At 39.9% G+C, this 27,678-nt stretch overlaps 1 protein-coding gene across 1 annotated transcript in view; it reads right to left on the bottom strand.

Annotated features, from left to right (window-relative positions):
- ACVR1C (activin A receptor type 1C) overlaps positions 1-27,678 on the bottom strand; it is a 122,680-nt gene that overhangs the window by 5,143 nt on the left and 89,859 nt on the right. Inside the window, exons 3-7 of the mRNA XM_082260676.1 lie at positions 19,276-19,515; positions 15,754-15,984; positions 15,254-15,421; positions 7,185-7,341; positions 1,620-1,744 (exon numbers count right to left, since the gene is read on the bottom strand). Coding sequence (XP_082116802.1) covers positions 1,620-1,744; positions 7,185-7,341; positions 15,254-15,421; positions 15,754-15,984; positions 19,276-19,515 — 921 coding nt within the window. The remainder of the gene's footprint in view (positions 1-1,619; positions 1,745-7,184; positions 7,342-15,253; positions 15,422-15,753; positions 15,985-19,275; positions 19,516-27,678) is intronic.

The following is a 27,678-nucleotide window of genomic DNA, read 5'->3' as shown; positions in this document are numbered from 1 at the left end:
GGTAGGTGATGGCGAAACTAGAGGTGGTTGGGGGGGGGAATCCTGCAGAGAGCCCTAATGAAAGACACCATAGAAAAACCGCTATTCAGTCGAAGGGATTGCATGAGGACTCGAGGGCAAACAATGCGATTAGAGGAGAAGCGTTTTAACCTCAGGCAACGTGGGGGGTTCTTTACTGTTAGGGCTACAAGATTGTGGAATTCTCTACCACAAGAGGTGGTTTCTGTGGGTAGTATGGTGGCTTTCAAAAGACTCATGGATGTACATCTCAAGGATCAGAACATTCAGGGGTATGTGAGATGATTACAGCCACACACACCCACACAGGTTGAACTGGATGGACTATTGTCTTTATTCAACCTCACCTACTATGTAACTATGTAACACTCCAGCTACATAACCATTTATTATCCGAAACCAACTATCTGTTGAAGAGAAAGTGCCCATAATAGCCTCATGACAAGCAATGACACTCTACTACAGTCTGGAGAATTTATTTAAAAGTATTATTATGTAAGCATAATTTCGTCACTGGGTTACCTATACTTAAGTCTTTAAATGCACCTACATCCTAAATGAAAAATCGAACTCATAATTTCCATTTTTTTTTAGATACCAGTATGGCTAAAGATCTCTACTTTACTTAAAGCTGCTTTGTGGCATACTGAGATTCACAACAATTTAGGTGCCTAGTAGAATAGGCTGCCCTTCATCTCCTTAAGTGCGAGTCCCTGCATAGCCAAATGGATTTGTCTTTGGTCCTCAAGCCAACAACTGTGCTTTACTGAAATACTGAGACTGGTGTAAAAGACTTGTGCACAAGCCTCATAGAGATTCGTAATATTCTTATGTTTCATTGATTACTTCTCTGGCTCCCATCATTGGTTTTCTTGTAATTATTTCTCTTGAATGTGTCTGCTGTTCTCTCTATGCTTTATTTTTTTTTTTTTATGTTATGTTAGCTACCCTATACCCATTGAGTTGTGGTACACAAACATATAAACCAATTAGCTTAAATCATTATTAAGAAGATTCCTTCTTTACAGTTCTGTGAGTGGCCACCACTTCTTTGCTGTGGGACAATAGATGACTAGGACTAAAGCAGGAAAACAAATTTTGCTCCCATTATGCAATACCTGTTTTCTGAATTCTTCTCTGAGTAAGCTATGCTAACATCAACATGATGCAGACACAAAACTTCAGGTTGTTGGTTTCCTGCTGTATATTAACTGCTCTTACATTGCAAGTAATGGAAGCAATTTACATGCATCAGATATTTTAAATGATTTCACTAGCATCTTCTAAAAAAACATTCAGCATTTTCATTAGAATAAAGTCCTTTATTAATGGTAAACGCTCTATTCTGTTATGCTAAGGACTAAGGCCTATAATGCATATATAAAGCAACAAAACAGAAACATCCATTTGTCATCAGCGAACAGGACAAAAAAATGTTGTGACATCCCAAGCCAACAGGTCAAGGGCCTGTTTTTTATGCTTGTATATTAAAGTAGGCTGCATCACAAATTGTTTTTATGAGGCACGCAAGAAACAACAGGAACAAGTTAATAAATACAATAACGGCAATTCCACTTGAAATAGAAATAATAAGCCCTCACCGCCTACAGAGCATCTCCGGGCAATTTCCCAGTACACAAGGCCCAGGGAGTAGATGTCTGCACATTTGAATGACTCAAAATGATACATATTTATAGAATCGTCCAATAATTCCGGGGCCATGTACCTATTGAAACAAGACAAGCACAATGAGAAGGACAAACAAGGCTCATTTTAGGAATATTGACTAAAAGCATTGTTGATTGAGTGATTACATTTACAATCAAGACATCGGGTTATGATGTAACATCTGTTTTTTCACACTAATACAAATGTTGTTTCTATTCAGGTGAATTTGCTGGACAGGTTCTACTCTTTATGAAATGCTAGCAAGAGGACAATCTGCAAGATTGAGGAACAACCATGTAGTGACCTGTTGCTAGCTAAGCTACCTGTTGGTAGGTAAAGTCTTACACTGTGATCTATTGCTGGCTAAGCTCCCATATATTGAAATGTTACTAGCTAAGGTCTGTTTCTAGTGATGTGCTGGTAGATAAGCTCTCATATAAAGATCTGTCGCATGGCAAGGCCCCATATAGTAACCTGTTGCTAGCTTAGGACCCATAAATATCCTGTTGTTAGATAAGATCCCATATAGTGACCTGCTTCTAGCAAAGACCCAGTATAGTAACCTGCTGCTAACTAAAGCTGGCCATTTACTGTTCTAATTTCACCTAGGTCTTTAGGAATTTGCTTACTGGATTGCCCTATTGCCACCCTACCACCCAACATTCTTTGATTGAAAAATTTAATGAGCCAGGTTTTAAATTGTGGGCAGACCGGTAGCTGCATCCAATCAGATACAGCCATTGTTCAGTTATTGTGACAGCTGCTGGTTTTGGCTTTCAAAATGCAATAGTTGCATTGAGAGATCCATACATTCAGACTGTGCAGCATAGCTGGAGGAATCATTCAGTGTATTGCCAGCTTAAGGACTCATTTAGTGATCGATTCATAGTTAGTTCTGTATATAATTTACTGCTGTTGGCTAAAGTCCCGTAAAATTACTTCTTTTTAGCTGAGGACCTATATAGTGATCTGTGCTAGCTAAGGTCCCAAATTACCTATTACTAGCAAAGGCCCCGTATAGTGACCTACGGCTACTGAGCTTCTGTCTAAGGTACCATATAGCAACCTATTTCTAGCTAAGATTACATAAATTGTCCTGTTGTTACCTAAGGTCCCATATAGTGAACTGATGTCACCTAAGATAAAATGGCATGTTTCTGGCAAAGAGCCAGTATAGTGACCCGCTGCTAACCAAAGTTTTGTATAGCGATCTGCTGCCAACCAAGTTGTCCTATAGCAATCTATTGCTAGCTAGGTAGTGACAATGGCCAGCCCTAATAACCTTTTTTTTTTTTTTTTAAATAGAATAAGGAAATATTAGAACTACTGAAGAGCTTTTCATGCTTTCTGCATTTCCCCTATAACACAAAAACAGGGATTTTGTAATTAAGTGTATTAATATTTAAAACAGTACTTAATTTACCCTCCCTTCCCCAAGGTTTTTTTTTCTCTTCGCCAAAAAAACACAAATCCAGTGTTGTCCCACTGTGATCCGCTGTTTGAATGGCATAACCTGAGTCTTGAGTCGCCATCTTGGTTCTCTTGGCTGTCTCTTCCAGGTTCAGGCAATGACGTGCTGAGCCCGTCCTACAGCCACTCTGTGTGTCGGGTCCTCCATCCTTCTGGGAGATGTGACATTAGTATCCCAGGAGGCTACAGGGTCAGGGACACGTCATTCTGCCCTAAGCCAGAAAAGGGGCAAGTGGTGGGGCCAGATATAAAAAATTTAAATGAAAAAAAAAAAAAAACAGCATTTGCGATTGTGGAGGGGGGAGAGTTTGAGTGGAACAAACTCTATTTTGGGAGTTAAGATCAGCTTTAACCACTTAAGTCCTTATTTGGCTGCTAAAAGACCAGGGGGTATTTTGCAATTCGGCACTGCGTGACTTTAACGGACAATTGCGCGGTCGTGCGACGCTGTACCTAAACGAATTTGACATCCTTTTTTCCCACAAACAGAGCTTTCTTTTGGTGGTATTTGATCACCTGTGCGATTTTTTGATCATGCGCTATAAACAAAAAAAGAGCGTCAATTTTGCAAAAATAACAATATTTTTCACATTTTTTTATATGAAATTCCCCCCCAAAAAAAGTAAAAATCAAAATTTTTTAACATTTTCGGCCAATTTGTTTTATGCTACATATGTTTGGTAAAAAAAAAAAAAATCGCAAAAAGCGTATTTTGATTGGTTTGCGCAAAAGTTATCGCGTTTACTAACAAAGGGAAAGATTTTTGTCATTTTTGTTGTTTTTTTTTTAACGCGTAATGGCGGCGATCTGCGATTTTTTTTGCGGTACTGCGACATTGGGGCGGACAGATCGGACCCTTGACTGACATTTTTGACACTTTTGGGGTTACCAGTGACATTTCTACAGTAATCAGTGCTATATATATGCACTGTTACTGTAAAATTACACTGGCAGTGAAGGGGTTAACTTTATTTGAGAGGGAGGGGCTGTGTGTGTCCCTAGGGGCGTGATTCTAACTGTGATTGGCTGTGGCTTGAGCTGTAGGAACAATGATCAACGGTCCTACATAGTAGAACCGTATAATCAGTGTTTCTACACAGGGGAGAATGACAGGCGGCTTGTTTACACAGCCTGCCTGCCTTTCTCCCTCTCCCCTGACAGCACGCGCTCGCTCCCCAGAGCCTCACAGGCTAGTGATATACCGATACGTCACTCTGCCTGTGAGGGGCTGACCGCCGCAGTATATGTACTTGCGGCGGTCGGCAAGCGGTTAAAGCAGTTAACTACACAATTGAAACACATATCCATGAACTCATTTCCCACCAGGAAATTTGTAAATGTGTTAATTATGGTCCATTTTTATATTTTTTTATCACAAAAATGCACTTATCCTGTAAATACACCCCTACTTTATAATGATAGTCTGAAGACCTAGCTTCTTGCAGACAGTGGAATGTTTGTGGGTGGCTTAGATGCTATCGTGGCCTCAAATGCAAAACATACTGAAAGCTCAGTTCATACACAGTGAGGTAGTGAGGTGTAGATGTGGTTTTGGCAAGACATGATTCTAACAAACATGTCACCTATTTTTAAGAGAGAAACACGTCAATGTTGGTTTTGTTTGTAATTTAACTGCAGGAACCTAGGGGGGCTTATCTCATTATCTGATACGTTGCTAAAAATGTTAACTGCAGTAGTTATAAATAAATAGCTAAGCTCTGAACTTTTTTTTTGTTTTGTTTTTTAAATTTAGGTACTTAAGATCGGCTTAAAACCTGTATTAAAGTTCATATGAGGATTCATTTCTGAGGATTCATACGAGGATTCATTTCCATCACTGGGCTCTGCGGGGTACACAGCCTTTGGCATGCAAAGCTCCATCCTTTTGCAGTAACTGTGTTGTTGTGCCCAATAGAAAAATCATTCAGAGGCCCCTTTTCTTTCTAATCTCCATCTCAAAAGCAATTCATGTAGCAGTACAGAGCACAAATTGTTCCATAGCTGCTATATTGAGGTTCCAAAATGATATCCACACATTTACCAATTGCCATTTCTACTTCCATAATTCATTTACATAGCCAAGCAGCTCTGGGCCCCCTATGCTTCTGGTCCCTATAACAATCACATGGTCTGCTATGGCTGTAGCTACTCACTTGAGTCCTAACCTGTCTTAGAATATTTTAAATTCATATAAAGCTAACATTGGATGATTGTGTTTCTGCTGATGATGGGAAAATTACGATGACCAATAATTATACAGGGAGGAGCCTCCTCTTTGTCTCTGCTGCCTATGGACATAGGCCTACTTTGTCTAATGAGAATCTGGCCCTGCATTTAGGGAATGCCAAGTGAAGGCCAAATTTAGAGTTGATTTATTTTTACTCTAGCAATAAGGGGATTAATGCTATAGAAAAATGAGTGCTTTTAACGTAGCCCAGGGTAACATCGTATATTTAATGAATTTAAGTTATCCTAAAAGAGTTTTGAATCAAAGGCAGGAGCATGGATGCTTCCCTCCCATCATTGACACTCCCTGATCTGTATCAGCTGGATCTGATCCACCATCTGAGATTTAATGAGATTTGCAGTCATTGCCTGCATAGGTGAAAATTGGTATTGCAACCTGTCATTCAAACAAACAATATTTATCAATTAAAAAATATCAAAGTGGTCAGGAACCTTGTACTCTGAGAAATATGCAGGATGATATTGTTGACTCCCTAACAAACTACCACAGCTGTCACTAGGTTTAGAACTTTGAATAGAACAAAAAAAGGGCGCACCGACCTAGCGCATTATCCTCAATAAAAGGCTTTATTTAAATAACATAAAAAATGGCTACTCACAGACGTAGATAAAGGTATAGCATATCAAGCTGAATTGCTCAAAAGTCCGTGTTTAGTCCATATAAGCGTCCATGATGAGATGACTGACGCGTTTCGAGGACCAGCCTCTTCCTCAGAGTCACTGTGTCATCACAGTGACTCTGAGGAAGAGGCTGGTCCTCGAAACGCGTCAGTCATCTCATCATGGACGCTTATATGGACTAAACACGGACTTTTGAGCAATTCAGCTTGATATGCTATACCTTTATCTACGTCTGTGAGTAGCCATTTTTTATGTTATTTAAATAAAGCCTTTTATTGAGGATAATGCGCTAGGTCGGTGCGCCCTTTTTTTGTTCTTTTTTGCCTTTAGTATCGGTGGACTACCCCAGTCCGTAAGGGCAGCAAGACCTTAGCCATCTGAGAAGCCAGTTGTCAGTCCCGTGAAGTGTGTGGTCAAGGGGTCTGGATACCAAGCGCAGGAGAAGGGTGGCTACACCTTATTGTTTTTTAGAACTTTGAATCTCTTACCTGGAACAAGCACGCGGCAAGTGATGTAAATTCAAAACCTCTGATGCACATACTCATTCTAAGTCAGTTACTTAAATACTTAAGCTGTTAGATCACCACGACAGCAATTGTAGAAGGAGAGACTAGTGAAAGCAGTCTACATGTTCAAGTACAGAATTAATTTACAGTGTATGCAAGACCAGAACCTTACTTAGAGTAGGGAAGGCTAGAGTAGGAAAGGGTTAGAAACTCTGTCAGGTCTGTGTCCCCACTTGGGATATTCAATCTTTCTTTTTATCCTGGTGATTATTGTCACTGGAACTGAAAGTGAGGGGAAAGCCAAAATTTGTAGTTTTTACCAAAACAGTAATAAAGAAGAAAACCTTTAAGACGGAAACTTGTTCCTTACAATTCTGACTGGAAAGAAAGTTGTTAAAAAGGGACACAGTTGCAAAAGAATGGACATGGTTTGACATGGTTTTAACCATTCTTTACTCAGTCCAAAAACAAAAAAAAAAAAGATTTTGGTTTTAGAAATTCTTTAGATGACCACAAAAGTTTTGTGAATGCTAATGTCAGTAGGAGACCAACACTATCTGGCAGATATTGTAGCACAAGATAAAACAAAATCATCTATTATCACCCACCCCTTGCCTTGTGAGGGATACAATTTTACAATAGAAGCTTCCTTACCTTTTCGTCCCGACTCTTGGGTTCTGTGGAATGTCTATGGTGTTATTTATTGAGTCGTGTTTTACAGCCAGCCCTAGATCTGCAATGGCGCACGTGTCATTCTTTTTCACTAAAATATTTTTAGACTTCAGATCCCGGTGTGCAATGGCTGGTTTACCTAAACCAACAAACAGGGATAAATTAGCATCAATGAAACAATACTGTTTAAGATATTAGGCATCAACACTGCTGGCCGTCAATCAAAATAGGTATAAAATATTTGGTGCCTGACAGCTGTACTGGTAAATTATTCAAACCTAATGCAGATACGAAAATGAAAGGATGAAACTGATTAAATGGTGAGACACATCTTTTTTTTTTTATAAGTCACATTGCTAAATTAAAGTGGTACTAAAGTCTAAATATTTTTTACCTTAATACATTCTCTGCATTAGCATAAAAACATGGCCCATTACCTGTCCTACCCCCCTCTGTCCCTAAACACTTTCCATTCCAATGCTATCTCCGGCTCAAGCACCGGCCAGGTTCCTCATTTCCTGCTTTCACAGGAGAAACTGGGGGCAGCGGAGCCACAGGCTCCTGCTGCTGTCAGTCAAACAATTGTGAGGGGGGAGTAGGGATGTGGCTTACTGGCGGTGTGTGTGTCTATGGATGCACACATCCTGGCTGAGGACCGCACACGTGAGGGTGCCTCCTTAACACCTGCTTTACCAAAGGAGGCACCCGGAACTGCCAGAACAGGGGGAAAGCAACCTTTCTGTGCAATATTGTTACACAAAGCAGGAAAGTAAAATCTAATTTTTATTTTTCAAAAAACATTTGCCTTTAGTATCACTTCAAGTCGACTCACTCTCATCAACAGGTGTTTCAAGCATTTGACAGATCAGGTGATAATTTCTTCAGGCCAATATATTCATTAAAGTTTACAAATTTGAATAAAAGACAACCATAAAACGATAAGAAAACAATACCTTAGTTGAACTCAGAGTCTCTGTATTAAATACAGTGATTTTATTTTCTCATGTGCCTCCCCTCCTGCATAATTTAGGCCCCTTTCACATGAAGGGTCCAATTGAGTCCACATGTCTGTTTTTTCAGACGGAGCCAATCGGACCTTCCATTTTCTTCTTTGGGCAGTTGGATGTAAAAGGACTTTTGTCTATTTACACCTGGCTACCTCCAGGTCTGATCTGATCTGGCAAAAAAAAAAAATGTAAGAGGATCTGTTCCCCCAGATCAGGCCAGATCAGATCAGAGAGCAGTTGGCTGGTCCGGTTACATCTGGCTGCCGTTAGAGCAGAGCGGTCTCTGTCTGGTCCATGGGTACATAACACCAGAGGCGTAACTAGAACCCTCAGGGCCCCGGTGCAAGAAACCATGCAGGGCCCCCCGGACACCTGGCCGGGGCCCTTCCCTTCAAGCCTGGGGCTCCTCCCATTGATCCTGGGGCCCTTCACTCTCGTTGCGGGGCCCTTTATTACAGTCCCCCAGGTATACAGTGGAGCTGAACGGGCCCCCTGGAGCATGGGGCCCGGTTGCAATTGCAACCCCTGCAACCCTTGTAGTTACGCCCCTGCATAACACTAAGCTTCAAAAAGGACAGAAGGTTGTTTCTGACAAGTTTGGAGACTGATGTTAAGTGTTAATTTTGGCACCAAATTTAGTTTTAGCCATAGTCTTTTGACTAAAATGCCATTTTACTTTGAGTTTCATTTTAGTAACCTGCATTCGCTTTAGTTTTAGCCATATTTAGTCGACTAAAATGTCCTATTTTTAGTGCAGCAGCTGTATGAAAGAGCTTTCACAGAACACAGTGGCTGCCCCTCTGCCACCTGCTGACTTCAAATGGAACATATAAAAAATTCCTATTCAATACTTCACAATAATTTATTTATTAAAGTTACCTATATAGAGCTTGAAAGCAAGTCTACCTCCTTAATGAATAAATGAGGGTAAATAGTGGCTCATGACATATTAAATACCCGTGATCAGGAGTGGATAACTGAATAATAAATACTAGAGTCCATATAAAAGGTCAAATTAAATATATTAGTACATATAGGTGACATTCCTGATGTTTTCCAATCACCACACCATGTGAGCAAATTACACCGCTCTCTATAGGTAGTCCACTCACCAGATACCTGGCAAATGTGGGAGAGAGACTTTAAACAGGTATACAGTAATATCTATATGAGATTTCACCAGCTCGTTGGCACTTCATAACAGTGGGTAAAATGAGAAAAGATGGAAAATACCATAGCGTGATACCATGATAAGAAAGTTTTTCAAATAAATGATTCTTCATTCATAAAACTCACATTTTCTAGAGGAACAAACGAGCAGAATGGATTCACAAATGCCACTAACAGCTCATGGTAGTGGTAGATATCAATGAGATGGTTTCTGTGTCTCTGCTCGTCGTCTCCAAACTCTGTAACGTCACTTTCGATTTGGACGTCACTAAATTAATCTAGTTGCCGTGCAGCCACGTTTTGTCATCACGCCTTCGTCATGGGATTGGCTTCACGGCACGGCAACATTTATTTTATCTCTTAGAATATGCTAATGGAATTTCATCAGCCAATTAGTTATACAGTGTCCTCGATACTAAGATGTGTCTAGCTTACATCGCTTATAATTAGAACGATCAATCAATAGCAATATTAGACAAAAAATTTGTAATAATAATAAAATAAATGAGCAAATTGCAACAATTAAAAAACTAACTCATGCATAACTGTAGTTAACCTTCTATATTACAAACTAAACAAACAGACTAAAAAATCATTAAGTGGCAAGAGTAGCACGACAAATAAATAACCAAATACAGCTGCAAGAAAAAGTATGTGAACCCTTTGGAATGATATGGATTTCTTCACAAATTGGTCATAAAATGTGATCTGATCATCATCTAAGTCACAACAATAGACAATCACAGTCTGCTTAAACTAATACCACACAAAGAATGAAATGTTGCCATGTTTTTATTGAACACACCATGTAAAAATTCACAGTGCAGGTGGAAAAAGTATGTGAACCCCTAGACTAATGACATCTCCAAGAGCTAATTGGAGTGAGATGTCAGCCAACTGGAGTCCAATCAATGAGATGAGATTGGAGGTGTTGGTTACAGCTGCCCTGCCCTATAAAAAACACACACCAGTTCTGTGTTTGCTTTTCACAAGAAGCATTGCCTGATGTGAATGATGCCTCGCACAAAAGAGCTCTCAGAAGACCTACGATTAAGAATTGTTGACTTGCATAAAGCTGGAAAGGGTTATAAAAGTATCTCCAAAAGCTTGTTCATCAGTCCACGATAAGACAAATTGTCTATTGATGGAAAAAGTTCAGCACTGCTGCTACTCTCCCTAGGAGTGGCCGTCCTGTAAAGATGACTGCAAGAGCACAGCGCAGACTGCTCAATGAGGTGAAGAAGAATCCTAGAGTGTCAGCTAAAGACTTACAAAAGTCACTGGCAAAAGCTAACATCCCTGTTAGCGAATCTACAATATGTAAAACACTAAACAAGAATGGATTTCATGGGAGGATACCACAGAGGAAGCCATTGCTGTCCAAACAAGACATTGCTGCACATTTACAGTTTGCACAAGAGCACCTGGATGTTCCACAGCAGTACTGGCAAAATATTCTGTGGACAGATGAAACCAAAGTCGAGTTGTTTGGAAGAAACACACAACACTATATGTGGCGAAAAAGAGGCACAGCACACCAACATCAAAACCTCATCCCAACTGTGAAGTATGGTGGTGGGGGCATCATGGTTTGGGGCTGCTTTGCTGCGTCAGGGCCTGGACGGATTGCTATCATCGAAGGAAAAATTAATTCCCAAGTTTATCAAGACATTTTGCAGGAGAACTTAAGGCCATCTGTCTACCAGCTGAAGCTCAACAGAAGATGGGTGTTGCAACAGGACAATGACCCAAAGCATAGAAGTAAATCAACAACAGAATGGCTTAAACAGAAGAAAATACGCCTTCTGAAGTGGCCCAGTCAGAGTCCTGACCTCAACCGGATTGAGATGCTGTGGCATGACCTCAAGAAAGCGATTCCCACCAGACATCCCAAGAATATTGCTGAACTGAAACAGTTCTGTAAAGAGGAATGGTCAAGAATTACTCCTGACCGTTGTGCATGTCTGATCTGCAACCACAGGAAACGTTTGGTTGAAGTTATTGCTGCCAAAGGAGGTTCAACCAGTTATTAAATCCAAGGGTTCACATACTTTTTCCACCTGCACTGTGAATGTTTACATGGTGTGTTCAATAAAAACATGGCAACATTTCATTCTTTGTGTGTTATTAGTTTAAGCAGACTGTGATTGTCTATTGTTGTGACTTAGATGATGATCAGATCACATTTTATGACCAATTTGTGCAGAAATCCATATCATTCCAAAGGGATCACATACTTTTTCTTGCAACTGTAAATGTACTCTCACAGAAAGCCACTAATAATTGCTAATAAAGCAATTCAAGTCTAATTCGATGTTCAACCCCCTCAGAGCAAGACTCTTTGATAGAAAAATCCATTTAGTTTCTCTCTGTGAAAGGTCCCCAATTTGATTTGATCCCCTCCATGGGGTATATACACAATCAATTCCACAGAATTGTAAAAGTGCGGGGTCCCTATTGTGTTTGTCTCTAAACTGCAGAGAAACACTATCTTTTTTAAAACCTTTTTTAATATTCGCTATGTGTTCAGAAATGAGGATACGCAATAATCTTTTAGTTCTTCCAACATAATAGAGCCCACACAGACACCATAAAAGATAAACTACATGTGTAGAATTACATGTAATAAATTTCTTTAATTTAAACACTTCACCATCAATATTAGTAAAAGAAGTTCTCCCTCTGTTATTAGTCTGAACAGTCCTGCAAGAAATGCATTTACGACATGGAAAAAAAAAACATTTCTATCGATATGGATTTTTTGTTGACCAGGTGGATCTAAAATCTTCTTGACCACCTGGTCCCCAAAATTCAGGGCCTTCCTATAAATAAACCTTGGATTATTTGAGATAACTGATCTCAAATCCTTATCCATAGTTAAAATATGCCAATGTTTATTAAATATAATTCCTATGTCCTTACATTGATAATGAAATTGATATAAAGCTCCATTGGTGTTGGTTCATCTCAGATCCCCCTTTAGAGCTTCTACTTTTTAAACATTCCGCTCTTGGTAAAAGAGCCACTTCAATGATTGTTTTATTTAAAAACTCCTCCTTATACCCTTTCTGTAAAAACATTTATTTTAGCACCAATGATTGATTGATAAAGTCATCCTGGTTAGTACAATTATGTTTAACCCGTAGCATCTGTCCCTTAGGTATATTCCTAATCCATGATGGATGATGGCCACTTCGTGTTGATAGATAGCTGTTCCTATCCGTTGGTTTAAAGTAAACCCTAGTGGATAATTCTGTACCAGTCACCTCAATCTGAACATCCAAAAAGTGAATCACAGTCTCACTAATTTGGTACTTCAATTTTATATTATTCTCATTATGATTTAAGTGGGTTAAAAAGCCACATAAAGACTGCTCAGTTCCTTCACAAATAATCAAAAGGTCATAGATGAACCTTTGATACAATTTAATCTGGGGCCTATTCACATTGAAGACATGCCTATCTTCCCATTCTGCCATAAACAAATTAGTGAGGATGGAAGCAAACTTAGCTCCCATAGCCACGCCAACCTGCTGAGAATAGAATTGATTCTGGAACCAGAAATAAGTAATACAAAAGTCTATGACCTTCCCCAAAAAAGATTTTTGGGTATGTGGGATATCATCACGCTTGCTAATTGCCCAATTCAGTGCAAATAAGGCATCCTCATGTTTGATCACAGTGTAGAGACAGGCGACGTCAGCTGTCACTTGAAAGAATTTAGATGAATTCCCTCTAGTGCACGTAGTAGGTCAGTAGTATCCTTTAAATATGCTTTAGTAGTAACCACACTAGTTTGGAGAAAATAATCGAAATATTCTCCTAATCTGGCTGTAACTGATCCAATGCCAATAACTATGGGGCGTGCTGGTGCGAATCAAGGAATTCTTATGGATTTTTGGTAACGTATATATAATTGGAATCCTCACCACACTCGGTAAAAGGTACTTTTTTCTTTCTTATTTAAAGCCTTACTTCTAAAGCCAAATTCCAACAAGGAATCAAGCTGTTTGTAAAAAGTTTTTGTAGGGTCAGAGAACAGCTTTTTAGAAGTCAACCTATCATTCAACAACTCAATAAGTTTGGTATTAAAGAACTCTTTAACTAACACCACCACTCCCCCGCCTTTATCGGCGGGTCTGATAACGATGTCTTTCCTATCCTCCAAAGACTTGATGCCCTCCTTAATATATTCGGGGTTAACTTTTTTGGTGACTTTAAGATTTTCCATAGCTTTTAAAACTAAATTTTTAAAAACTTCAATACAATGATTGTTAGTGTTTAAAGGATTAAAAATAGATTTATTTTTCAAACCACTATCTATATAATCAGACTTAACACCTTATTACAAGGAGCTGCTGGATGACTCAAAAATACTTTTTCATATTTAGATTTTTAATAAATTTGTGAGTATCTATATCAACCTCAAACTTGTTTAGCGTTTTTTTAGGAGCACATTTTAATCCTAAAGTTCATTTCCTTGTGATTTAAAGCGGAGTTCCGGCCTCAAATACCTTTTTAACTAAAAATACCCCTATAATACTAATCCATCGCCCTTTACAGAACCGCTATTCTCATACTTACAAGGTGTACATTGGATTTTAGTCAAAATCTTACTTTTAAAAACGCTGTCTGAGCGTGGCCATCTTGGATGTGGGCATCTGAAGCCGCAGTGTAATCTGCTGTGTCCTTCTTCCTGATTCCAGGGAGTGTTCTGGGAGTTTTTCCTGATTCCAGCCTCCTGGGAGTGATGACAAACAGCTCCCAGGATGCAATGCAAAGGTGGAAGTGGTGTCGGTGGCCGTGGCCACAGAGGGGGGAGAAGGAGGAAGTACAATCAAAAATGCCCCGCAAATAAGGTGAGGGACTCCCGAAAAAAATTGAAAATGCCCAATTGTTGATCAGCATAGCGAGCACTCCAGGAATCACTAAAGTTGCAAAATAGGCCGGAATTCTACTTTAATTCGACTTTACTATGATTGAATATACCTTCATTTACATATCTCTCCTTTTTTTTGTATTTTTTCCGTCGTCCTGCTCTACATCCTCTCTTTCTCCTCGATAAGGGGACCTTTCTCTGTGTATTTGATACAGGGGAAAATCTCTTCCACCTCCTCGATTGTTTGGAGGATGTGAGTTCCATCTCTGATTTCCTCTCCCCCTCCACCCATTCCCCCAATATCCTAAAAAAGGTTCCCGTCGGGGTGAATGATCCCTAAATTCCCCATGAGCGACAGGTTGATATCTATTCTGAACTTGAACTTGATATCTTACATCCTGATATTCGTTCCCAGTATGATGTTGATGCCTATAAGGTCTGTGTGATTTATGATAATTATCAGTCCAGGATGGCCTACGCTACGTATAAACTGCCCCCTTCCCCTCTAGGAATCCTTATACCTACGAGGCGAACTCACATAGAGGTGGGGACTTTTTAAGATATTATTAGATACCTTCCTTATAGGTAAATTAGAGGGTGTGGGGGCCCGAGCCTCCAAATTCACTTCAGTTCTTAATATTTGAGGATTTATTATTTTAATACCTGTATTTTGCCATAGGTAGATACTATTATTCCTAAAATCCGCCACATCCTGTTTAAATTTGATGCCGGAAGCATCCTAATTACTTAGCCACTATGCTGCCTTACCTGAACAAAAATAAAACCATTTTGTAATCTGTGAACATAATAATTAAATATATAACAAAATTCTGTACATTCACTTGGTTTAATTACAGTAATTGATTGCTTACCATGTATCAACGTACTATGCACTGTACCCTTTGTTCCTCAATTCTATTGTATTGTACAAACCCAGTGTCTCTTGGTTATTAGTTAGGTCATATTAACTTTCAAAATAAAACAAGAAGACATACCTCTGGTACCAACTATTTCCATGTGAAGGTGAGCCAGCCCACTGACAATGGATAACGCCATTTTCATTACTCCACCAATGGTTACCGTTGTCCGGTTAAGATAATCGTACAGTGAGCCTTGTTCGTGGTACTCCGATATCAGCCACAGCTGAGTCCATGTGCCATTATCTATAGGAAATAAGGAACAATCTTGTACACAACATACTAATTACCCATAAATATAGTGATGTTAAACTAAATTCCAATATTATTTTTTTTTTTTATAGCACTGCTGTATTGCGCAACACTTTACAAAGTATAAAGTACCTAAAAAGCTCATATATTATAAAATTCATATCAGATCTTCAGGAGCATAAAATCTATTGTTTCTATCACACTTAAAGTAGAAGTTCAGTTCTAACAAAAAAAATCTATAATTTAAACATATATGGCAGAAAGGTAAACTGTGCTTTGGATCATCAAGGAAATATGTAACATATCATGTCATTTATAGATGTTACCTTTATTGTCAGCAGCTATAAAGCCAAGAACATTTTCATGCCTTAACATAACCGTCTGGTAGATTTCTGCTTCTCGAAACCAGGATCTCTCATCTCGAGAGGAGAAAATTTTCACAGCAACGTCCTCTCCACACCACTTTCCTCTCCAAACTTCTCCAAAACGGCCTTTGCCAACTAGCTCTTGAATGATAACTGTCCTTGCGATTGTCCTCTGGACAAGCAGAGGCAACCCTATAAAAGAAACATGAAATGGTCATACAACGGAGGTGCTTGGACTAAAAAATAGAAAAGGAGGAGGTGGTATTTTATGGTTCAGAACTGTTTCAACCATATTGAGGCGCCAAGAGGAAGAAACCTACACCACAATTAGAAATATATAACTGTGTTGTGTTGGTTCCTCAAGCCAAGAGAAATGGGATTGTGTAGGCAAAAACATAGCTTAAAAGGATTATATTTATTTTACAAATTTACATACAGCGAGTGATACATTTGTGGTGATACCTTGCCAAAGGCTATAAAATTTCTACAGTCGAAACGCGTCGGAAAACCGTCTGTTTGACTCACACCCACTCTGGATGTCTCCACAGTTTAAACAACGGAATCACCCAATAGACTAAAGTATAAGAAAAATAGGCAGCATCTACCACCACTGTTGTCTTTACTGTTTTCACTCGCTGTATGTAAATTTGTAAAATAAATATAATCCTTTTAAGCTATGTTTTTGCCTACACAATCCCATTTCTCTTGGCTTGAGGAACCAACACAACACAGTTCTATTATCTAGGGATGACGGCAACCACCTATACCTTTAGTGTTTCCATAGATACCCTACACAATTATAAATATTACCTCTGAAAATAGATATTTTGGAGAATAATACACATTTCTACAACCAAACATATCTATGCTGTTTCTTTTATATTGTAAATGAGGGGGGGAGAGGGTAAGGAAGAAATAAAATCTGATTGGGGTTTTAATGCCACTTGCATACCAGCCAACTTTCTGAAGTGATAAAGAGGGATAACGTTTGGCACAGAGGTTTGAGGAAACGATAATCTAGTACGCATATGTCAAACACAAGGCGGCAGGCTGAATGTGGCCCACCAGGCCATTTCATAGGGCCCTCGCATCATTCTGACTTTTCAGCCGGAATAGGATTGAACTCCATTCTGCCACCACTGGCTCTCCCTCTCCACTCCCAGTTCACCGCTATGACTTGTAAACACAGAAGCTTTCTGTGCTTACAAGGTCAGCTTTCCTTTTGGGGGCTCTAACAGATCCCTGCCTGCTATGCACTCATGAAAGGGACAAGGGAGATGCAGGTGCAGTGTGGAATGGGGCATCACGTGGTAGGTTGCACCGTGAAACCCATCTATGCCTAGGAGCACAGATGCCAACCAATGATCTCCCTGCAAGTGATAGAGAGAGGTGGAGCAGCCTGGGAGGTACTAGATCCGGATCAGGTAGGTAAAATGCAAGCAAGCTTGGAGGGCGGGGGGGGAGAGATGAGGGCTGTGGAGGGAGCTATGTGCAGAGGTGGGGGGTGGGGGAGAGTGGTGCAGAGGTCACAGCCAAGGAAGGTGGAAGTGAGATGTGGACAGCATGTGAAAGAGAGCTGAACCCTGCACACTGTGCATAGCACACCTCCAAACCATGCCCTCTGTACATGGTGCACCCCTGAACTCTGCACTCTGTACATAGAGCATTCTTGAACTCCGCTCATAACGCACTCCTGGTATTTATTGCCTCTTTAAGACCCTCCTAGTGTTAGAGCAATTTGGACACACCCACCATTCAATGCGGTTGTGTTCCTACACCTATTCTCTAAGAAAAGAAGTTCTGGATAAATTTATATAGTCTTACAGATATAACCGGCAAATTGAGTTTGACACACCTGGTCTAGAATAATACGATAGATAGATAGATCTTCAGAGCGGTCTACTCATCAGACCAAAAATGGGACAAATAAGGAGGAAGGTGGGACATAGGAATTGACAAAAACGGACAGTTTGGAATAATGCCTTTTGTGTCCATGTTATATAGTTACATAGTGTGGTTAAAAAAAGACACACGTCCATCTAGTTCAACCAATAAAAGTGGGGAAAAATAAAAAGATGTCATCTTACCTAATGACAAAGGGGAACAGAGGGCACAAAAAACAAAAAAAAAAAACTTATTTTGAGCCCTTCCTGGTTTGAGATTCTGCTCATTTCTCGTATATGAAGTCACCCAAGAAGTAGGGGAAAATCTATCCAAGAGGAGCATACAGAAAAATAGATACCTGACAAGGGTTCTACCACTTCTATACTCTATCAAAAAAAGAAAATCAAATTTTTTGGGGGGGGTTTAATATTTTGTGACTCCAAAATCTTCATAATAACATTTGTTACCCAAAACAAGGTAATGCTTGAATCAATAAGGCCTAAAACTGAAGGGTGTGCAGTTCCTTAAGCTCCATTCACATTTATAGATGAGTGTTTGTGAGTGCGTTAATGTGCATTCACTAAAAATCGTAGTATATGTGCTTTGTGTCATGTTAGTATTCTTCTGAATGCCAACCCACGACATATACATTTTAAGATAAAGAGATCAGCACCACAGCACACACAACAGGACAATGCAAATAGGTGAATCATTTGCTTTTGTTACACTACATTGCCCAAAAGAAATAGAGGTCCATGTTTTATATGTTAAAGTGGTTGCAAAGGCACAAGGTTTTTTCCTTCATGCATTCTATGTATTAAGGTAAAAAATTTTGTGTGCAGCAGCCCCCCAATACTTAACCTGAGCCCCTCTCGATCCATTGATGTCCATGAGAGCCTTGCCTCTCCAGGGATTTGCACTCCTGATTGGCTATTGGCAGCAGCGGGAGTCATTGGATCCCACTGCTGTCAATCACAGCTAGTGAGCCAATCAGGAGGTGGAGGAGACGGGGCTGAACCGTGGCTCTGTGTGTGAATGGACACACAAAGCAGTGGCTTGGGTGCCCGCATAGAGAGCCAGGGGCCAGGAGCGTTGGTGTGGTACCTGAGAAGAGGAGGATCCACAGGCCACCTTGTGCAAAACCACTTCACAGAGGAGGATCCAGGCCACCTTGTGCAAAACCACTTCAAAGAGGAGGATCCAGGCCACCTTGTGCAAAACCACTTCACAGAGGAGGATCCAGGCCACCTTGTGCAAAACCACATCACAGAGGAGGATCCAGGCCACCTTGTGCAAAATCACGTCACAGAGGAGGATCCAGGCCACCTTGTGCAAAACTACTTTACAGAGCAGGTAAAGATAACATGCTTATTATTTTAATGAAAAAATAAAAAAATAAAGCTTTACAATCACTTTAAGGATCAATAAGGGCCCATGTCAAAGTAACTGAATATGACTGGCTGTTGGTTTTTTTTATTCGCCTAGCGCGAGTTAATATATGCTTTTGAAAATTACAATAGTAATTTTTTTTTGGCTAGAATTTTTTTATAACACAATCATAAAATGTTTATTTTATTTTTTTATTTTAAATACACTTACCAGAACCAGATCCTGATGTAGTCATGTCATAGATGAGATCTTTCAAGCATTTCCCATCAGTATCCAAGTTACAGTCAGTGAGGGGCTCCTCAATACATTGGCGCCTTGTCTTTCTGTAGGTGCCATACCGCCTCTGACAGGTATAGACTGTGAGGATTATGGCTAATGACAGCACACAAATTGGAATGGTGACTATGGCAGTCAACTCCACATGACCAAAGTGGGAGGTGCTTGGAGATGCTGGAGGTTTGGAAATAAAGAGACACAAAAGTAAATGATTAATTATTGAAATATGATGAGATGAGGATTAACCATTGTTTGAAAGCATTAAAGGAAACACGTGAAAGTGTATCTAAATCCAAAAACGAAAATATATTATATTGTAGTTTATTAGTTCTTAGATATGGTGGCTGCCTTAGTTTTCTTATTGTCCCCTATTTTCACATGGTAATCTGACAAATAACACAATTCCTGGTACTTTGTGCCTATGCTTACTTCTCGATGAAATCTATGGAGAGAGCCGTGGTTGTTACACAGGCTGGACTTCAAACATGTCTGCCTTTGTTCATCTCCATTAGACTCCATTCACACCAATGTGTTTTTTCATGCTTTTTTCAGAAATGCAACACGTTTTATACTTTCAATAGATTTTTATTGAAGGAATAACAAAGTATCAATAAAATACAGAAATTAGCGGTGTATATATATATATATATATATATATATATATACATATATATATATAAACATACAGTATATATAAAAATTACAGAGGAGCAAAAAAGGCTATGATCAACCTGGCTGTATACAAAGTATAAAGGTAAGTGGGAGGGTTAGAGATAGGTAAACAGGAAAACAAGAAAGAGTTATAACCATAGTGTCAAAAACACAACCCGTTGAATCAAAGTTTAAGCAGTCTCCAACATTCTTTAGTGTAACAGCTTTGTGTTCTACAGAGGTTGAGAACTGGCTAAATTAAAGGGTCGGGTAGACCAAGACGAGTAGGAAAGAAGGAAAAAAGAAGGAATAGTCTTAAGAGTAGGAACTAGAGAACAGAGTGGTGTGAATTAAATTTTAGTCTAAGACATCCAGACATTCTATAGGACTGGTGTGATCGCCATATACTTCATCCATTGTTCCCAAGGCGCCTCAAATTTTTCAGAGGAGTTTATTAGCTTACTGACAATCTTTACCTGGGCCATAATCCAGGAAATTTTCCTTTTGGCTTTAAGGAAGGAAACCGAGGGTTGTTTTCAAGAGCTGTCTATTGCTTGTTTAGGTCCCGTAAGTATAAATGAGATAAGTCGCTGTAAATTTATATAGGCTGTATCTACTGGGGAGTTCAGAAGCACAATATGTGGGGCTTTTGGGATCGGTAAACCTGAGATCTTCCACATTAAGTAAAAAATTCTGTTTAAAAAGCTTCTGATCTTGGGGCAATCCCACCAGACATGTAGCATGTCGCCTACATGTTCACATCCACGGAAACAGACTGGTGAGGTTGAACGGTATAGTTTGGCTAATCTTGCAGGTACCAGGTACCACCGCATTAAGACTTTTAGGTTAGCTTCCACCAGTGCTATGTTTAATATGCCATTGGAGGCCCTAAGTGAGTTCCTGTGCCATTCTTCAATATCCCATTCTAGAGCAAGATCGTTTTCCCAGGCTAACATATAGGGAGCCTTAATTTGGGCAGAGGAAAGTGCACTGTATATCAAGGAAATTCCCCCGCCCCCTCCACTCCAAGGCTTGACCACACCACTGTTCATAGGGCGTGATTGAGGGTGGGCTAGGTTTAGATGTCCAGATTCCGTCAAGGAAATGGGAGATTTGAGAGAATCCGAAATTTTCTGAAAGAGTTCTGCATCTCTAATTTACTGATTTCTAGACCTGGAGGGAATGTGTGGACCAGTGGTCTAAGAGGAGAGATTAGTTGTGGGTGAGATCTAAGGTTATCCCAAAGTGAAGAAAAGTGAAAGAAGGTTGGGGCGAGGATTGAGGGTCTTTGTTTAGGAAGACACCAAAGCAAGTAGTCCAAGGTGTGGTGTGGAACAGTTTGCCTCTTCATGTTAACCCAGTCAGGGAGGCCTGAGCGTGCGTATACTACTGAGATCTGAGCCAGTTGGGCTGCTTGATAATGTCGGTGAAGGATAGGAAGGCCTAAATCTCCTTGTTTACAGGAGCGAAAAAGAACCACTCTAGATAGGCGGTGCCCCTTTAATCCCCATATAAAATGTGAAATTTCATTTTGGAAGTGATTCAGGTGGTCTCTGCGTATGGGCACCGGGAGGGACCTGAAGAAATAGAGAATTTGAGGGAGTAGGGTCATCTTGACTGAATTTATCCGATCCAGTCAAGACAGGTTCAATGGAGACCATTGGTGAGTTCAGATTCTCATTTTTTAAACAATGGGGGATAGTTAGTCTCATATAAACGGTCTATTCTGGGAGGAAGATTTACTTCTAGATATGGGATCGTCATATTGCTCCAAGAGAACCCAAATTGTCCTTGAAGGGTAGCAACTAGGGTCACTGGAAGATTATTATTTAATGTTTAATTTATTTTATGTTGCATACATTTATTATTTAACCACATTCTGACCGCTCAAATTAAATATACTGTGAGGGGCAGCAGGTACAGGCACAGTCACATACATGTATGTGACCTGCTGTCTTCTGGGTTTGGACTGCGCATGTTTGCAACCCCTGTCAACCCATGCTGTGATTGGACACAGCACGAGAATGGCAGCAGATTTCAGCCAATGATTTGGAATAAAACCTACTGATCAGCTGTGTCCAATTACACACAGATTTCTGTGTTTACAAACACACAGAACTCTGTGTGCATGGAAACAACGATCTGGCTGTTTCTTCTCCCTGAAAAGCAAGGAGAAAAAACAGCCAGATCAGTAAGTAAAAGCATCACACATTACACATTGTTAGGTGCACAGTTAACCCCTTAAATTGCCCATAGATATTAACCCCTTCCCAGCAAGTGACATTTTTACAGTGTCAGTGTACATAACTGATCACTGTATTAGTGTCACTAGCAACGTCAGTGTCAGCTGGTGACCCTCCCAGATGATGTCTGTTAACACTAGATTGCCCGCCACCCTATCACAGTCCCACTATTAGGCCCCTTTCACACATGCTGTCCGTTTGTCCATTTTATATCCATCCAATGACAGATGACATCAATGCATCTCTATGGAAAAACGAATGTAAATGGATGATCATCTGCATCAGTCAACATCCATTTTTTCTTCCGTTAAAAAAATGGATCAGATGAAAAACATATGTAAACTGACATACGGTCCGTTTTCCATTCGTTTTTGCATTGGTAGTAGATTTAAATAAACTGATGAAAAACGGATGAGCAGCTGATGAAAACCTGATGAAAAACTTATGAAAAATTGATTAAAAGCTCATCGGTTTTTTTCTTTGACAAGATGTGACTGAACTGATGGAATAAGCGGTCTGTATGTGTGAAAGGAGCCTAAATCACTGATCACCACAATTACAATATTGTGTCTATAGCTGTGTAAATTGCAGTATACAGTATATATCACAGTTTGTGGACACTATACCTTTTACACAAATCAATTAATATACACATATTGGGATTTTTTTTTTAACAAAGATATGTAGCAGAATACAATTTGGCATAAATTTATGAAGAAATTCGATTTTGTCATTTTTTTTTTTTTATTGCTTATTTTTTATAACAGAAAATAGAAAACATTGGGGTTTTCTGTCTTTTTCATTTATGTAAAGAAAATCCCAGTGGTGTTCAAATGCCACCAAAAGAAAGCTCTATTTGTGTGAAAAAAATTATAAAAATTAAATTTGCGTACAGTGTTGCATGGCCGCGCAATTGCCAATTAACCACTTGCTGTCACTGTACTGCCTATTTACTTCATAATCATCATCATTTCCTTGGGTGTCACTAGCATATATTTTTCATACCCTCTAATTGTTAAGCAGCATCATGTATATGTTATATGATATATATAAAACACATTTTTCATCTTCTTTTTTATAATTCTATATAATTGCATCAGTTTGTATACTGTGCAATATCAATATACATGATTAATATTTTTATTTATATTACATATATTTTTTCTCTGCTGCTCATATACATCATCTTTACTCTATCCAGCTCAGCCCATATATCCCGGTGTGTGGTGCCCTTGCCTCTGCCCGCTGCCTTGTGTTCCCTCAGCTCCCGTGGGAGACCTCTGGCCCCATGTCTGCCTCTGGTGTGAGCAGGCATATTAATTGCCACGTAAGTTTTCTGACAAACTGGGGGATTCAATTTCTCTCCCCTTTTCTCTCTTTTTTGGTCCAGTTTTCATTTATTATTTAGTTATTGTTGCTCTATATACATATATTTTTTAGATTCGAAACCAACATTCCCTCCTGATGAAGTGGCATTTATAAGTCCACGAAACGCGTCGAGTTTTTTGAAGTTTCGATTACATCCTTATCGCTACATCGCTGCAACATGGTTTTATCCATTGTGATTTTATTCGCTGTGATTATATTCAACTACTTTATCATTCCTGTGATAACATCTGTAAATCCATTTTATGAACAGTGGATCTGAACAACTTTTATCAATTTATGTAATACCTATGAGTTTTCAATTTTACTTGAATATGACTATGTGTACATTGCTGACATCAATAAATGTAATTGATACCCTGACAGATTGGTTATGTCTCTTAGTCCCGACCTTCCTTATTGATCCTATTTACGTCGGCAGTGTGGCTCTCCCAGGCAAAATCACGTAAATAAGCGTCATCTGCCCGGGAGGCCACTAGGGGGCGAATGCGCGCCGGCGGCGGCGCGCTCCCACCCCAATCGTCAGCAGGGAAGCCAGTGCGGGTGTCAGGCGGCTCCGATTGCCCCCTGACACCCGCGATCTCTTCCAGCTGACAGAGAAGGACGGACGGCTGATGTAAACACAGCCGTCCGTCCTTCTCCCTGCAATGATCATAGGGACCATGCGATCCTGCTATATAGGATCGCTTGTCTCTATGATCATTTCAAAAGCCCCACCCCCCCACAGTTAGAATCACTCCTCTAGGGTCACATGTAACCCCTTGATCACCAATAGTATTAACCCCTTCCCTGCCAGTGTCATTATTACAGTAACAGTGCATATTTTTAGCATTGATTACTGTAGTAATGTCACTGGTCCCCCCAAAAGTGTAAAAAATGTCAGTTAGGTGTCCGATCTGTCCGGCCCAATGTCGCAGTCCCGCAAAAAATCGCAGATCCCTGCCATTACTAGTAAAAAAAAACAATAAAAATGACATAAATCTTTCCCGTAGTTAGTAAACCCAATAACTTTTGCGCAAACCAATCAAAATAGGCTTATTGCGATTTTTTTACCAAAAATATGTAGCAGAAAACAAATTGGCCTAAAAGGTTAAAAAATTTTGATTTTTAATTTTTTTGGGGAATGTCATATAGCAGAAAGTGAAAAATATTGTTTTTTTTTTTTTTTTTAAATTGTCGCGTTTTTTTGTTTATAGCGCAATAAATAAAAATCGCACAGGTGATCAAAAACCGCCAAAAGAAAGCTCTATTTGTGGAAGAAAAAAGGACGTCAATTTTGTTTGGGTACAGCGTCGCACGACCACGCAATTGTCCGTTAAAGTAACGCAGTGCCGAATCGCAAAATGGGGCCTGGTCATTAAGCGGGAAAAACTTACGGTTAAAATAGTGCAGTGCTGAATAGCAAATAATTCCCTGGTCATAAAGGGGGCAAAACCTTCCGGAGGACAAGTGGTTGAAAAAAAATGAATTTTAGAGTGGGTCACCCCAGTTATTGTTTTCATTACTTGCTGTTTAATCGCTACTTTGTTTGGTCACCTGTGCACTCTCATATTGAAGTGATTTTTGGTACCTATGGTATGTCTCTTTTGACTTTTTTTTTTTTTTTCTTATTATACTATTATGGTTCTCTGTGAAACTTGAAAATTCTTCTTTAAACAGTTAAAAAAAAATCATAGCTGCGTTCATTTGTTTGTTTGTTTTTTTTTAATGTCTACCTAGAATTTAGCTTTTATCAAAATTATCTGAACAAAAATAATGTTGTTTTTCTTTTACAATGACTCAATGCCTCTGGCTGGCAGGTAAATGAATGTTATTTCAGATTGATTTACTTGTTTATGTTATTTATTACGTATTCAATAAAAGTGTTTCCTGTTGTGATTTGAGCAGACTTTAATATAATGAAGCAAAGACGGTCTCCAGCTGGAATATCTGTTAAGGTACCGCAAAGCAAATAAACACTAAGCAACCAATACAGTTATATCTCTTAGATGCTGTAAAGTGTGTGTCTGGGCAAAATAAATAATATATATATATATATATATATATATATATATATATATATGCAATACACCTCTGCAATACATGTACATTTTCCAACATTTTATCTCTCTAAAATGCTGAAAGTACAGAAAAATACCTGTTGATCTTCCAGAAATCCAGTGAGCTTCTAACTCCCTGTTTGAGCTGACAACACCACTTCTAAATAAAAGGGGGGGGGCACAGTAGTCCAGCAGGGGAGAACTGAGAGAGGGCTGATAACACAACTTGGGATTTCAGTGCAGCAGAACAGGAAGCTCACTAGATTTCTAGCAGTTATTTTTGTGTACTTCCAATGTTTTTATAGAGTAAGTAATTTGTATGGAATTTTGTAATGATAACAAGAAAAGCAGTAAAATAGATCCCATGCAGCCAGCAGCAATAGACCCTCCTCAGCAACCAAAGATCTTCCAGCAGCCAGCATCAATAGACCCCTCCCTAAACAGCAGATCCTATCCAGCAACAATACACCTCCACCCCCCCCCCCCCCACAGAAACAAAAGCCACCCCCCCCCCCTCCAACAAACTAGCAACATTAGACCTCCCCAGCAACAATTATGCAAAAATAGATCCCCTCTAGCAACAATAGATCCCCTGGAGCCAGCAGCAATAGACCATTCCCCAGCAATCACAGATCTCCCAGCAGCCAGCATCAATAGACCCCTCCCACAACAGCAGATCCTATCCAGCAACAATTCACCCCCCAGCAACATAAGCCCCATCCCCCTCCAACAAACCAGCAACAATAGACCTCCCCAGCAACAATAAAAAACATGCAAATATAGATCCCCTCTAGCAACAATAGATCCCCATGGAGCCAGCAGCAATAGACCATCCCCAGCAACCACAGATCTCCCAGCAGCCAGCATCAATAGACCCCCTCCCTCAACAGCAGATCCTATACAGCAACAACTCACCCCCAGCAACATAAGGCCCCCCAACAAATAAGCAACAATAGACCTCCCCAGCAACAATAAAAACCATGTAAAAATAGGTCCCCTTGAGCAACAATGGATTCCCCAGCAGCCAGCACACCCCAGCACCCCTTGCCATTACATACAGTACCATTGATCACTGAAGGTGCCAGAACTGCGTCCCCCCCCCCCCCCCGCGTTCCCGCTGAAATAAAGCCCTGCTTTTACCTCCTTCCTGCCCAGGCCAATTTTCAGCTTTCAGCGCCATCACACTTTGAATGACAATTGCGCAGTCATGCAACACTGTGCACATATGAATTTTTTTCACACAAATAGAGCTTTCAAACTGGTGTGGTGGTCTTTAGGGACACTGACTGGTGACAGTATGTAAAAAAAAAAAAATATATATATATATATATGTTTTTATTTTTATTACACTTTTTTCTTTTTTTACATTTTTTTACATACAGTAGCCAGAGCATTACAGTGCTACTATGGTATCACTGTACAACTCGGGGGGGGGGGGGGGGTTGATAAGTTTTTTTATTTTTTATGATTGCATATAACTGCATTTTACAGTTATAAGCAACCATTTTTTCTGAATGAAGATTGGCCCTGTCTAATCACATGATACAGATGGGCTGTGATTGGCCCTTGTCTGTACCATGTGATGACTGTGACAAATCACAGAGCTTATCACAATAGTGCACAATGTAAGGCATGTAACAAAGCCTTTCATTGTGTACAACTTTCATGTGATCTGCTGTGATTTGCCACAATGATCTGTCATTGGCCGTGTCCGGTGGACATGGCGAGTGACAGACTGCGCCAGAGCACAGCCCGTGGGGCACATGCGAGGCGCAATCCCGAGAGGCTGTCATATGATGTCCTCCCAAAACAACAGTGTTCCCGCCCAGCCATCGTTTTACAATAGGCTGGGCGGGAAAAGGTTAAATTTTGCCCAGACATTTACTTTAACCCCTTCCCACCCAGCATCCCTTTAACTGAGCTATTAAGCCTGGGAAGCAGAAAGGGTTGTCCGATCACGTGACCACTCTGATTGGCTGTCACAGTGATCACATGGTCAGGAGCCGTTCCCATTGGCC

The sequence above is a fragment of the Pelophylax lessonae genome (assembly GCF_965119305.1).
Source record: "Pelophylax lessonae genome assembly, chromosome: 6".
Classification (NCBI taxonomy): domain Eukaryota; kingdom Metazoa; phylum Chordata; class Amphibia; order Anura; family Ranidae; genus Pelophylax; species Pelophylax lessonae.
This window is presented reverse-complemented; position numbering and strand designations above follow the sequence as displayed.